The 14566-nt window shown below is 46.8% G+C and overlaps 2 protein-coding genes across 3 annotated transcripts in view; one reads left to right on the forward strand and one right to left on the reverse strand.

Moving 5' to 3' along the window:
- FANCC (FA complementation group C) overlaps nucleotides 1–14566 on the reverse strand; it is a 234682-nt gene that overhangs the window by 18794 nt on the left and 201322 nt on the right. For both annotated transcript variants that reach the window (XR_004249867.2, XM_032164588.2), the window contains exons 11-13: nucleotides 7025–7100; nucleotides 4327–4408; nucleotides 1137–1311 (exon numbers count right to left, since the gene is read on the reverse strand). Coding sequence is in view for 1 of the 2 variants with exons in the window: in XM_032164588.2 (XP_032020479.1) it covers nucleotides 1137–1311; nucleotides 4327–4408; nucleotides 7025–7100 (333 nt within the window). In the remaining variant the exon portion in view is untranslated. The remainder of the gene's footprint in view (nucleotides 1–1136; nucleotides 1312–4326; nucleotides 4409–7024; nucleotides 7101–14566) is intronic.
- On the forward strand, nucleotides 12928–13964 carry LOC116475278 (small ribosomal subunit protein eS26-like). Its single transcript, XM_032164590.2, has one exon. The coding sequence runs from the start codon at nucleotides 13207–13209 to the stop codon at nucleotides 13489–13491; it is 285 nt and encodes a 94-aa protein (XP_032020481.1). The 5' UTR covers nucleotides 12928–13206; the 3' UTR covers nucleotides 13492–13964.

A 14566-nucleotide genomic window follows, 5' to 3' on the forward strand; every position in this document is an offset into this window, starting at 1 on the left:
AGAATCAAATAAGACAGAATATAAAAGGGCTTTAAAAACCATGTGTGCCCCGTACATCTTATTACTGTTAAAAACATCAACCAGGATTTTCCTTAATTAGTTTAACGTGATCTTTTAAAGGGGAAGAAATAAAAAGCTTTCTTTTTAATCAGACAGCAATCCTCAAATACATATGTGGGTTATGACAATTTTTTCACAAAGCTTTATTTCTGATCCAAAATAAATTATCACCAAATTTCAACTTTTTAAAATCTAAAACTATTTTTCTTTCCTATGCCACGCAAGCCTTTAAACAAAATACGCAGACATCTTTATTAGTCCGTGTGTTTTCAAACAACAGAAAATGTCAAAGCCAAGAGGAGCAGTGCTCCATACAAAATGAGCCTTGTCCTCTTTAACTACTAAGATCAGCACAGAGCACTGGCAGTTGAAGTTTTAGGAACCTAGCAAATCCATGCTTGCAAGGGAGGTGCCAATGCCTTTAATCAAAGCATTGCTTCCTGTAATTATTATATTCCACATAAAATAACAACTGTCTTTGCCACAGACAGTTATCCAGTCCCATACTTAGCTGCTCTGTTATTTAGGAAATGACCAACTTCTTTTTCAGAAGCAAAGTGGTTAATATCATGTGATTACTTTAGTAAGAGATGTAAACAAAGCCAGTAATGTGAGGATCTGTTGACTGATCCAAGAAAGGAGACAGTCAAGATGGAAGCAAGCCCCGGCCGGGCTGCTGGGGAGCGAGACAGGGCCCTGGCTGTGGCCAGGCTCTGCTGCCGGCACACCCCTCAGAACAGCCTGCCTCTGCAGGGCACGCCTTGGAGGACATGACCCTGGGGCAGATATGGCAGCTGAGCAATAACAGCTCAAATGACCTCGGGGAAGAAGGGTCTTTGTTTTGCAGGAGAATGGGCTGGCAGCATCTCGTCTCTGGCCACCTCGGTGGGGGCAGGAGAACGCCTCTAACCACAAGGCTGGAGGTCACCATGCCTGCAGGTTGCCACGACATATGCCATCTGTGGGCAGAGCTCAAGTGTCATGGAAGCCAAGCCCACAACAGAGCCTCTCTCTGCAGGCTCCTCTCGGCCCCCCAGAGCCCACCCCAAACACATGCGGTGGGGCCTGCTACCCACCATAGTCTGTGCTCTCTGCTGCCTTCCATCACGGGGGCCGTAGTAGAAGGCCAAGAGCCACAGCAGGGCCGCGGGGGGTTCGGCTGCCGACATCAGTAACTGCTCTGCCACCATCTCAGCCCATCTTCCGAAGTGAATGAACAGGAACCAGCTCTCAAAGGCACCTCCGCGGGACCTGGAACACAGTCAGAACACATGGCAGCTGGCAACCTGAATTCTTCTTCCTTTGGGTTTTTAAAGCAACTTTAACGTTTGCCAACAGTTGGCTTAAATTGTACTTATCCACCGAAGTGCAACCTACAAGGAATACAATTTAGACTCAGAAAGCCTGTCCAAACGCCACTCTGCACCATAACAGGACATCGAAAGAGTGCCTCTCAGGACCCCCGTGAGGCCTGAGGCCTTTGGACATCGGAATCTTTAATCCAGGTACGTTCAGTGAGGACAGGCACTGAGGAAGGAAGATTGCGGCCATGACCAGCAGGAACGTGGCAGGATGCGGCGGCACACCTCCCTGCCTTCTGAGACGCGGAGAAAAAGGTGGAGGGTAGGACGCAGGCAGAAACATGGGCTGTTTCCCTTCTGACAAGACACAAAGTTCGGGTGGATATTTCAGCAACTACGAATTTTTAATGAGCTGCTGTCATCATGGGTGCGTCAATGCCAGAAAGTTAAAGCGTTTACGAAGCTATCCCCTCGCCACACTGGCAAATGGGAGTTGCAGTACTTGTTTTAAGGGTAGAATTTGCCTGAGATAAGGGCCCACTAATTGTGTGCAGTGTCGGTCTCAGCAGGTGAACATCTCCCTTGGAGAGGATGGAACAGACCGGCCTGAGATCACATTAGATGAGAACTCTCCTCCTGGACTGGGGCAGTGGCTGGAACAGGAGTGTTCCTGGCCCCTTTGTTGGATCTGCCTCCATGTTCCTCTGCCTGGCCCATGGAATTCCCAAGCTCTAAGCACTGTTCTCGCCTCCCTGGTCACTGCTGTCCTCCTGCCCCAGTCCTCCCTGAGAACAAGTGGTTAAATGTTCTACATTTGAGCAACAGAGACACGTCTCTCTTTCCCAGGACATGGTCAGAGCTGATGCTCTTGCGGCCACGTTGGCTGTGGGCTGGGTTAGGCTGTATCAGAGTGAGGAGGGGACTCTGCCATGCCTCTTCCCTGCAGGCACCATGTCAGGGTAGACAGACGACGCACAGAGCAGTGAGGCTCCCTCATGCTCCCGGCTCCCAGGTTGGCAGCATGCCTAGATCACGATCAGAGACCGGCCTGGTCCTTACCTCTGTCTTCCACTAGTAGCTGAATGCACAAGCAGTCCCATGTGGCCACCTGAAAGGTGTCTCATGGCTCCAAGGTCTGGATTGAGGTGGGAGCCCCATGAGGTCTAAGTCCTGCTCTGCAGCACCACATGCACCCTTTCTGGTTGCTGTTTTATTCCAGTCTCCACGCATTTGACATCACACATTCTGAGTGATGGTGGAGAGGGTGGGTAGAGAGAGGAGAAAAACACCCAGGGCACCCACGGCACAGCATTTCTCAATCACAGGGTGGGCTATTTATGCCACCTACATCTACCTCCCTGTCCCCGAGTTAAGATTCTTCAAGGTCCAGCTCTGTGTAACACCAGGACAACCAGGGAGGGTGTGTGTGGGCCCGACTGGCCACTGCAGGCTATTCATGTGGCCAAACCCGGAGCCTCCATTGGCTGCAGGCCTTTTTTGTCCGGTCTCTGTCGGTAAGAATCATGGTGAGGAAGGAGTGAGCAGCTGGCACCCAAGCCATCAATCACGGAGCTGGACACAGGCATGTCACCCATTGTCTGTGTCGACTCGGTGTGAGATTACAGAGAATTCCAGGAGTAAAGTGGCAAAAGGAACAAATAAGATAGTCTTAGTAGGCTAGCAGGGACAATGAATAAAATTATACTCTAAAAGAGGAAGCCAAAGAGTGTTATGATACAAGGAATTTAGCAAGGCATAAATGTGAATGCTTTCAGGAAAATCACACACATAAGAGGGTACCTAACACTACTGTTAGAAATTAACAGGCTGGGCACAGTGGTCCACACCTGTAATCCCAGCACGACGGGAGGCCAAGGCAGGAGGATTACCTGAGCCCACGAATTTGAGGCAATACAGCAAAACCTCTACAAAAAAAAATTTTTTTTTTTCCGAGACGGAGTCTCACTCTGTCGCCCAGGCTGGAGTGCAGTGGCATGATCTCGGCTCACTGCAAGCTCCGCCTCCTGGGTTCACGCCATTCTCCTGCCTCAGCCTCCCGAGTAGCTGGGGCTACAAGCGCCTGCCACCACGCTCGGCTAATTTTTTGTATTTTTAGTAGAGATGGTGTTTCACCGTGTTAGCCAGGATGGTCTCGATCTCCTGACCTTGTGATCCGCCTGCCTCAGCCTCCCTAAGTGCTAGGATTACAGGTGTGAGCCACCGCGCCCGGCCACAAAAAAATTTAAACATTAGCTAGGTGTGGTGGTACACACCTGCAGTCCCAGCTACTCAGGAGTCTGAGTGGGAGGATCACCTAAGCCCAGGAATTTGAGGCTACAGTGAGATGTGATCATTCCACTGCACTCCAGCCTGGGAGACAGAGCAAGACCTTAACTCTAAAAATTAAAAAAACAAAACAAACAAACAAACAAAAAAAACCAAAAAAAAAAATACCAGAATTTGTTAGAATAGATTTTCTCATTTTAGAGATATTCATTAGAGAGAAGGAAACGCAAACATTTAACATTCTACCCTACTGTGCAGGAGTTTCAAATCTCCTTCCCTAGAGAGGTAGAGAGAAGACCACAGGACCCAAACAAGTGCCCTTTCCCTTCTGCGCGGCCAGGGAGGGGTTCCCAGCAGGTGGGCGCTGCTTTTTCCAGGGCCTCTTCTTTTTATTGTTATGCCTGTATATTTCAAAATCTAAAACCAGACGTTATGTAGAAACGTTTCGATACAGGTATTGACACACGCATACATGCGCATGCCTATTCATCCTGACCTGCTCCAAGCCATCCGTGCAGCCATGCGCTTCCTCCACTTCTCACTTCACCATGGTGCTCACCTGTTTGGTGATGGTCCCAGACCAGTAATGCCTTCCTCTGTCAGCCCTGCTCAAAGGGCAGATGAGGATCTAGGGAAACCGTGTGTGAAGTAGATTTAGGAGTGGTCAGTGTTTGCTCACCCATGAGTCTGGTCTTCAACTGCTTCTCTGAGCAGTTCAGAAATATGCTTCAGTGTCTGGAGCCAGTGTCCCCGAGGGATATCTGCAGGTGGAGAGAGACACGTCAGAGGGCAACTGAGGAAATGTCAAGCCCATGAGGAACCACCTGCAGGGACGACCTGAGGAGTCTTTCTTTGGGAGATGCCCTTTACTTCTGGTTCATGGAACCTAATACTGTTCTCATGCTTTTCCCAGCCAGTACCTATCTCTTAAGCCTGGGGAAGTAAGATCTGTCCATGTCACACAGAGCTGAACCTCAAAGAATCTAATCTTTTTATTTAGTTTTGTGGGGTTTTAAGACACGATCTTGCTTTGTCAGAGGCTGGAGTGCAGTGGTACGATCCTGGTTCACTGCAGCCCCAACCTCCTGGGCTCAAGCGATCCTCCTACCTCAGCCTCCCCAGTAGCTGGGACTACAGGGGTGCACCACCACGCCCGGCTATTTTTAAAATTTTTTTGTAGAGATGAGGTTTCACTATGTTTCTCAGACTTGTCTCAAATTCCTGGGCTCAAGTGATCCTCCCCCCTTGGCCTTCCAAAGTGCTGGAATTACAGGCATTAATCACCACGCTTGGCCTCAAGTAATTTTGAATTCAGGTACATGGAAGTAGCTAGATCGCATAAGCAGCCCCCGCTGAGACTGGGAAATGCCGGGTTGCGGATGCCCTAGGTTTCTTCTTTTCTACCTACGCACTCCTCCATCACTAATGTGTTGATTTCAAAATAGATGGAGACTGTAGTCAAGCAGCCAACAAGGAATTAGGAATAGACTGCCTGACTGCTTTCCTAGGGCTGTGATGAATTCATAATATGATTTCAGGTTTACAGCAGAAAAAAAGGCCAGGAAAGAAAATAAGTGAGCATTATGCAAACAAATGTCTTTTCTTGAGTGAGCTGCTCTGGTTTCACAATCATCCTGTGGTTTTAAATACAGCTAAGCAGCACATATCTGCAGTTCTATGCAGCATCTGCAGAAGTTTTCACATAGTGATAGATGCTATAATCGAACACACAAGGAAGATAAGGCGAGTGATGGACGAACTGCTGCTACTCCACAAGGCCAGTGCCTCCCTCCTCTGAACTCCCGCGGCCCTTGGAGCACAGCCTTTTGAAGGCATTTTTCGTTCCTTCTTTTTACTAGCTATTTAGATGTTTATTTCGCATTTCCTCCACTTGTAGTGTCTACACAGTCAGGGCTCGTAAGCGATCATCTTTTACACCCCTCCCCCGGCCTTCACAATGGGCATGAAATAAATTTCTGATGAATAGAAGATCATACTACTAAAAAACACTTCTTCAGTGTGTGACCATAACACTGTTTCCCAAAGTAATATACAGACAGCTGTTCTAGGAACCAGCACAAGAGGTTCTTGTACTTCTGCTCAAAGCCACCTATTTATATTTGGACATAAATCTACAACTTACACAAACGGAAAGGTAGAGGGTTGGGCCCATGCCCATGCACCACCTCGCCGTTTGTGTACTATTTCCAAACTGAGACACTAACAACTCCAGTACATTTTCTGGAGCTCACTCAGCGTCCCGTTGGCTGACTTTAGGCTTTGCTGATCTGACTTAAGCATAAGGTGAACCCTGGGAGAGTGAATTCCTCATTTTTCTGTCTTGTTCATAAAGTTTTCCCAAGGATTTTCATAAAACTGTCACCCAGAGATCCCACCCCCAGCTCCAGGATCTGAGAGGACAGTGTCAGGGGAGCACCCTGGGCAAGAACCTACATCTTCTCGAAACAGGAAGAGGAATTTAGTTTTTGTAAAATGCTCTGAAACTTTGAATCATTTGCATTTCTCAAACAGATCTACTTACTCAAGTCTCAGAAAAAAGGCAGGCCCAAAATGGCATAAAAAGGAAATGTGACTGGCTCATTCCCTTCTGTCTCCTCTCCTCCCATGCTCCAATAAGGCCCCTTTCTGGCTGGCGCAGCCTGTGCCCATGTCAGGACTGCCTTCCGTCAGGTTTCAGGCCTCAGAGGGAAAGGATGCCCTTATTCTCTATTTCTGAAATGTCTCCTAAGCATGAGCTTACAGCCACATTCCTGGATCAACACCAGTCGAATGAAGGCTGGAACCATCACTTCCCCAACTGGATAGCCTTTGGAAGGCTGGCAAAAGATATCAGGAAAGGCTGTGGATGAAGCACCTTACTGAACTCTCTCAAAATCCTTCCCTTAGCTTGGTTAGGGGAAACTTCCCCTGCATTTCCTCAGCTTCATCCATCATTTTATCTTTTCTTCTGCAACAAGGCTGCACAGAGTAGAAAGAATGAAAAGCAAATGAATGTACTGTTTTATTCTGACTCAGCCAAGTCTTAGCCTGTTCCTGGCATCTGGTGGATCTGGTTGGCACCAGCAGAGCCTGTGTTATCTGGAGGTAGACTAGCAAAACCTACCAGAGGCCACTGTTTTTTTGTTGTTGTTGTTTGTTTGTTTTCTTCTTTTGGTAAGTGATCACAACTGGGAAGCCAAGCAGACTCTCATATCAAAATCCACAGAATGTGGGATCCTGGGGGCTTAAAGGGATCTTAGAAATAACCAGTTCTGTCTCCCTCATGCTATAGATAAGGGCCTGATGGGGAGGTCATAATTTGACAGTGCTCTTCCCAGGAAATCATTCTGATGTGGGCAAAGTCAACCCTAACTCACCTTGAGGGTCTTGCAGCAGCACCATGGCAAGAGATGGAGAAGTGTAAGGAAAGTAGGTCTTGAGTGCAAACCGCAGCTGCCACAGGATGGAAAATCCAAAGAGCATGAACATTAAGATTGAAACGGGGTCAGGAAAATACAAAACTCCGAGTCTTCTGCCCAAAAAAGACCCACCAGTACTAATATGGTCAGAACACTTTCTTAAACATTTATATTTTGAAAAATAAGCTCCCAATAACCTCATATTTTCCAAAATAATTAACCTTTTTAAAGTCACCTTCTGGGACTTAAGAAAAATAATAAAGTTATGCTCTTGATGTCTTTATGAGTTCTACCTCACATGAACCCAATTATACAAATAAATCTTCTATTTCAGAAAGACTTGCCAAAGCAGTTGTGAGATGTTAGGTATTTCAGCATTTTTTTTTTTTTGAAACGGAGTTTTGCTCTTGTTGCCCAGGCTGGAATGCAATGGCGCGATCTCAGCTCACCGCAACCTCTGGCTCCCAGGTTCAAGTGATTCTCCTCCCTCAGTCTCCCAAGTAGCTGGGATTACAGGCATGCGCCACCAAGCACCACTAATTTTGTATGTTTAGTAGGGACAGGGTTTCTCCATGTTGGTCAGGCTGGTCTTGAACTCCTGACCTCAGATGATCTGGCTGCCTCAGCCTCCCAAAGTATGGGGATTACAGGTGTGAGCCACCGTGCCCGGCTTTTGTTTTTTGTTTTTTAATTGAGATGGAGTCTCCTTCTGTTGCGCAGGCTGCAGTGCAGAGGCACAATCTCAGCTCACTGCAACCTCCACCTCCCGGGTCCAAATAATTCTCCTGCCTCAGCCTCCCGAGTAGCCGGGATTACAGGTACGCACCACCACACCCGGCTAATTTTTGCATTTTTAGTAGAGATGGGGTTTCACCATGTTGGCCAGGCTGGTCTTGAACTCCTCACCTTAAGAGATCCACCTGCCTCGGCCCCCCAAAGTGCTGGGGTTATAGTCATGAGCCACTGAGCCTGGCTCAGCATGGTTTTTAAAATAACAACAAAAGTGTAAAACAACTGTGCTCGCATTTCAAGGGCCAAAGAGCTACAGCTATCTACGCCCTCAAGGGGCACAGAAGCTTTTTGTAAAAATTGAGGTAAAATCTATAAAGCATGGAGTGCATGGGCTTTAAGTATATGAGGTTTTGGTAAATGTGCAAATCCATGTGACCACCACCCCAGTGAAGACACATTTCTATTATGCCAAAAAGTCCCCTTCCAATTCTTGACAATCATTCCCTCCACCCCACCCTGGCAACCAATGTTTTGATTTTGACAAGAGAGATTAGTTTTGCTTATTCTTGAATTTTGTGTAAAGGGAACATAAAGTATGTTTTCCTTTGTGTCTGGCTTCTTGGGCTCAACATATTTTTTTAAAGATTAAGCATGTTATTGTGTGCGAGTAGATCATTCTGTTTTTATTGCTCAAAAGTAGTCTGAATTGTATGAATATGCCATAGTCTGTTTAGGCATTCTCCTCTTGATGTGCATTTGGGCTGCTTCCAGTTTGGGGCTGTCATGAATAAAGCTGTAGTTAACATGCATACATATGTCTTTTCGTGGACATGTGTTTCTGTTTCTCCTGGGTATGCCATCGGAATGGAATTGCTGGGTCACAGACAGATGCTTGTTTAACATCGTAAGGCCATATGGTTTTCTGGTGTTGTACCATCTTACGCCCACCAGCAATGTATGTGAATTCCAGTTGCTCCACATGCTCCCCAGCATTTCATCCATTCTAGTGGCTGGGAACATAACCCTATGTACGCTTGCTTTCCTACCTGTTTCACTCTGCACTTTCCTGATGGCAGATGACGCCGAACAATTTTCATGTGCTTACTGCCAACTTATGTATCTTTTTTGAAAGTGTATATTTAAGTCTTTTGTCCATTTAAAAAACTGGTTTCTTAGGCAGTTATAAGAGATCTTCATATATTCTCGACACATGTCCTCTATTGTATACATGTATTACAAATATTTTCTCCTAGCTAACGGCTTGCTTTCTCAGTTTCTTCTTTCTTTTCTTTTCTTTTCTTTTTTTAATTGAGATGGAGTCTTGCTCTGTTGCCAGGCTGGAGTGCAGTGGTGTGATCTTGGCTCCCTGCAACCTCCACCTCCCGGGTTCAAGCAATTCTCCTGCCTGAGCCTCCCAAGTAGCTGGGATTAAAGGCACATGCCACTACGCCCAGCTAATTTTTTTATTTTTAGTAGAGACAGGGTTTCACCATGTTGGCCAGGATGGTCTCGATCTCTTGACCTCGTGATCCACCCACCTCAGCCTCGCAAAGTGCTAGGATTACAGGCATGAGCCACCATGCCCGGCCTGCTTTTTCAGTTTCTTAGTGATATCTATCAAAGAACAGAAATTTTAAATTCCTTTCTTATTTTTTGAGATATGGTTTCACTCTGTTGCCCAAGCTGGAGTGCAGTGGCATGATCATAGCTTACTGAAGCCTTGATCTCCCAGACTCAAGTGATCCTCCCACCTCAGCCTCCCGAGTAGCTAGGACAACAGGTGTCTGCCACCACATTCAGCGAAACTTTGTATTTTTTGTAGAAAAGAGGTCTTACTTTGTTGCCCAGGCTGGTCTCCATCTCCTGGGCTCAAGAGATCCTCCTGCCTTGGGGCTCCCAACGTGCTAGGATTCCAGGCGTGAGCTATGCCCCCAGCCTAGAAGTTTTAAATTCTGATGAGGTCTAATTTATCCATTTTTTCCTATGGTTAGTGCTTCTGAGAAATCTTAGATCACCTCAGTGTCAAACAGATATATTCTCCTATGCTCTCTCTAGGGGCTTTATCTTTCTAACATTTCTGTTGAAGCCCATGATCCTCTCAAATTAACTGTTGTGTGCTTTACAAGGTAACAGTTGAGGTTCATTTTTCTACATATGGACATCCAGTTATTCCAGCATCATTTGTTGAAAACGTTCCTTTCCCCATTGAATTGTCTTGGCATCTCTGTCAAAAATCAATTGGCCACATATGTATGGGTCTATATCTGGACTCAGTTCTGATCTGTGGCTGTCTTTTTGCCAGTACCTCACTGTCTTGATTACAATAGCTTTTAAAATCTTTTTTTTTTTTAAGACAGCGTCTCACCCTGTCTTCCAGGCTGGAGTGCAGTGGTGTGATCATGGCTCACTGCAGCCTCCACCTTCTGGGCTCAAGCAATCCTCCCACCTCACCACCCGAGTAGCTGGGACTACAGGCATGCATCACCATGCCCAGCTAATTTTTTATTTATTTATTTATTTTGTAGAGACTGGGGTCTCACTATGTTGCCCAGGCTGGTCTTGAACTCCTGGACTCAAGCAATCCTCCCACCTTGGCCTCCCAAAGTGCTGAGATTACAGGCATGGGCCGCCGTGCCCAGCCAGGTCTTCATTTTTTTGTTCAATCTGATGTTTCTGTCTTTTTACTAGAATATTTAACTTCCATTTAATTGCTGAAATTAATGTCATTGTTGGTAGTTTTGGGTTTAGGTCTATCTTTTGACATTGGTTTTCTATTTTCCCCTCAATTTTTTGTTCCTTTGTCAGCTTACATTTCTATTACATTTCTATTTTTTGGCACCTTAAGTCAATCAGATTGTACCAAGTTCTGGCCCTCCCCCGGCCCCACACTGCCTTCCAACCTCACATGAGGGCAGCTGGGAGGAGGCAGGAGACCTCTCAGTGTGGTGTCCCTTTAAAGGGCTGATGGCCTCCAGTTTCTGTCCACTTTTTCAGGTGCTCTGTAGTGCCTTCAAATAGATTTTTAAAAATACTTTGCCTGGAGTTTATCATTTTTATATGTGGGAGATTTAATCTAGCTCATTACCAGATGCTGTCATGGCTGCAACCAGAAACTGACCTGACTGGCTCTACTGAGCCACAGTGCAGGCTAGAAAAAGTGGCTTGTCACACCCATCTCAATTTCTGCCTACTGTCTGATAGGGCATATTGATGGAGCTGACTGTGTCCTCCAAACAGAACAGGGGCAAGAGGAAAGGGTAAGAAGCACTGATGTGAGTGCTTCTGATGATGGGAGAGAATGTGGATTTATGGGATCACTCATAAACTGTTGCAGGAAGTGCAAATGGGCATCAACACTTTTGAAATGAGTCTGGCAGGATCTACGAAAGCTGAACTTTTGCATTCTGAATACACTTCCCCTCCTAAGTATCCATCCCAGAGTGTCCAGAGCAACATCGTTTGTAATAAAAAACAAAACCTGGAAGCATCTCAAGTGCCTACCAGCAGCAGGATGGCTACACTGCCATATGTTTTCACAATGGACTATGCTTCCCCACAGTCACACATGGCAACATCAAGGAGTCTCTGCTAAGTGGAAAAGCAAGTCTCAAAAGATTGCACAGAGTATGCTGCTCCTGTTTGTTTTATAAAGTGCAAAAACAATCAAAACTAAACAAAACATTGTTTAGGCAGTCATATGTATGTGATCAAACTACCTTCAGAAAGAGCAAAGGGATAATAAACATAAAATTCATTTTTTTTTTTTTTTTTTTTTGAGATGGAGTCTCGCTCTGTCGCCCACGCTGGAGTGCAGTGGCGCAATCTCGGCTCACTGCAAGCTCCGCCTTCCGGGTTCATGCCATTATCCTGCCTCAGCCTCCCGAGTAGCTGGGACTACAGGCGCTCACCACCACGCCCGGCTAATTTTTTTGTATTTTTAGTAGAGACAGGGTTTCACCGTGTTAGCCAGAATGGTCTCGATCTCCTGACCTTGTGACCCACCTGCCTCGATCTCCCAAAGTGCTGGGATTACAGGCGTGAGCCACTGCACCCGGCACATAAAATTCAAACCAGAGGTTACCTGGAGGGAGAGAGGCAGGGAGGAGCACGTGGATAGACACATATTCAGATTATTAGATATCAAGTTTACAGATATTCATTTTATTAAGAAGGAATTAATGAATAAAACACAGAGAGAAAAGAGGGTCATGCATCTACCAAATATGACATGAAGGGTTTTGATTAGCTAAAAATGGACACTTAAGAAGGCAGAGGGTCAACAGATGTAGACGGCCATCAGTTAGAAAGGCAGGCACTCAGGAACAGCTCTAGGAAGAGAAATAAACTAACAGATACCTATGCAGGCATCGGCAAAGCAAAGAGACTTTGCTTTCCTTTGTTGAGCTGAAGGTGAGGGTGGTGAATTCCTGTTTTTGGATCCCTGCCCTGCCTCACACCAGGACCCAGTGTGTGGTCCCACGTCCTTAGATATGTATTCCTGGTCAGGGTACTAGTCTCAATTAAAAGCAACTGCAACGTCAGTCCCAATCCATAGTGCCCACGGCCAACACAGAGGCTGAGGGTGAAGCTAAGAAGAAAAACAGGCGCGAGCTAACCCTAAAGAGCACAGTGGCACTCCTCCGCGGCCTCTGCTCCAACCCAGGTGTGCTCCGCGAGGCCACAGGTGAGACTCCCCAGAGGCCCGTTCCTAATGGGGTCTACAAAGAATGCACAAGGGAGGCTCAGAGACATTTACAGTTAGGCTCAAAATAACCGTGAGGGCCAGCTGTGCCTTCCAGCTGAGCCACCTCCGAAATTCCAGGTGGGACCACGGATAGCGCATATTGCTACAGTGCAGCTTACTTCTCCAGGGAAAGCGAGGGTGGGAAAAAATAAATCACAAATATTTACTGTTGGCCAGGCACAGTGGCTCAAGCCTGGAATCCAAGCACCTTGGGAGGCCAAGGTGGGAGGTTCCCTTGAACCCAGCTGTTCGAGACCAGCCTGAGCAACAGAGAGACTATCTCTACAAAAAAAATTTAAAAATTAGCTTGGCGTGGTGGCTTGAACCTGTGGTTCCAACTACTTGGGAGGCTGAGGTGGGGGGATGGCTTGAGCCTAAGAAGCCAAAGGCTGCAGTGAGCCATGATCATACTACTGCACTCCAGCCTGGGTGACAGAGTGAGAGCCTGTCTCAAAAAATAAAATAAATATGTATTTATTGTTGCTTTAAAAAGCAGAAACAGGCTGGGTGTGGTGGCTCACACCTGTAACCCCAGCACTTTGGGAGGCCAAGGTGGGAAGCTCGCTTGAGCCCCAGAGGTTGAGAACAGCCTGGGCAACATGGTGAAACCCCATCCCTAATAAAAATACAAAAATTAGTGCTCCCTCCAGTCCATGCCTCCAATATGACGAAAAAAAGAAGGAACAACGGTCGTGCCAAAAAGGGCCGCGGCCACATGCAGCCTATTTGCTGCATGAACTGTGCCCAATGTGTGCCCAAGGACAAGGCCATTAAGAAATTCGTCATTGGAAACATAGTGGAGGCTGCAGCAGTCAGAGACATTTCTGAAGCGAGCGTCTTCGATGCCTATGTGCTTCCCAAGCTGTATGTGAAGCTACATTACCGTCTGAGTTGTGCAATTCACAGCAAAGTAGTCAGGAATCGATCTCGTGAAGCCCACAAGGACTGAACACCCCCACCCCAATTTAGACCTGAGGATGCTGCCCCACGACCCCCACCAAAGCCCACGTAAGGAGTTGAGTCCTTAAAGACTGAAGACGGACTATTCTCTCAAGAAAAATAAAATGGAAATTCTACTTAATAAAAAAATACAAAAAGTAGCCATGAGTGGTGGCATGCACCTGTGGTCCCAGCTACTCATGGGAGCTAAAGTGTGAGGATCACCTGAGCTTGGGGGGTTGAGACTGCAGTAAACTGAGATCACATCACTGCACTCCAGCCTGGGTGACAGAGTGAAACCTTCTCTCAAAAAAAAAAAAAAAAAAAAAAGAAATATTGGCTAAAACCTGAGAGATCTATTTGACATTGGCGGGGGGTGTGATCTGGTGGAGCCAAGCATTGTAGCTCTGCTCTCGGAAGTCAAACTGCGGAGAGCTTCACAGGAGCCATGACATACTCTACAGATGAGATGCACCGGACCAGCACCACTCTCGACAGGCAATGTGTCCCATAAACATTACTTCTGTGGCCGTTAGAAATCAAGGCCAAATATCATGCTGAAAGGTGAAAGCTCTCTGGTAGCAAAGGTTCCTGTTTCACGAGGTCCCTCTAATTGGTCATTGACTCTTGGCAGCTGTTGCCCAGCCTCTGCTGCTGGGGACCTGGAGCACAATCTTCTGCAGAGTTCGGGCCTGGCCTTTGGTTTACTGACTCACACACACCTCCCACTCACTGCCCTTCCTCACTCCTCTTCTAGTTAGTCAAGCCTTTCCCAGTCACTTTTACCACCTCCTTTCCTGGAATCCAATTCACATTTGGGTCTCTGATAAGAATGAAGATGCTAATAATTAACAATGTCCAGGACTGCTTTGTAATAAGTGCCCTTTCCTATTAATCACATGCCATACAGACCCCAGGGTGCCTCTTGTTGACCTGGGAGGCTCAGATGCAGCCAGAGGGCAGTGTCCCGCTCGGCAGACAGCGCACAACACAGGGCCAGGAAGAGCCGTCCTCCAGGGCCATGCATGCTGGCATGACAGAGTTCTCAGACACAACAGTAGACAGATGCTTCTGGGTATCAGGGC

Source organism: Hylobates moloch, unplaced genomic scaffold (assembly GCF_009828535.3).
Source record: "Hylobates moloch isolate HMO894 unplaced genomic scaffold, HMol_V3 SCAFFOLD_10, whole genome shotgun sequence".
In the NCBI taxonomy this organism is placed as follows: domain Eukaryota; kingdom Metazoa; phylum Chordata; class Mammalia; order Primates; family Hylobatidae; genus Hylobates; species Hylobates moloch.

Excerpts from the sequence above, each read along its gene's own strand:
- LOC116475278 (XM_032164590.2), top strand. The coding sequence starts at position 13,207 with ATGACGAAAAAAAGAAGGAACAACGGTCGTGCCAAAAAGGGCCGCGGC.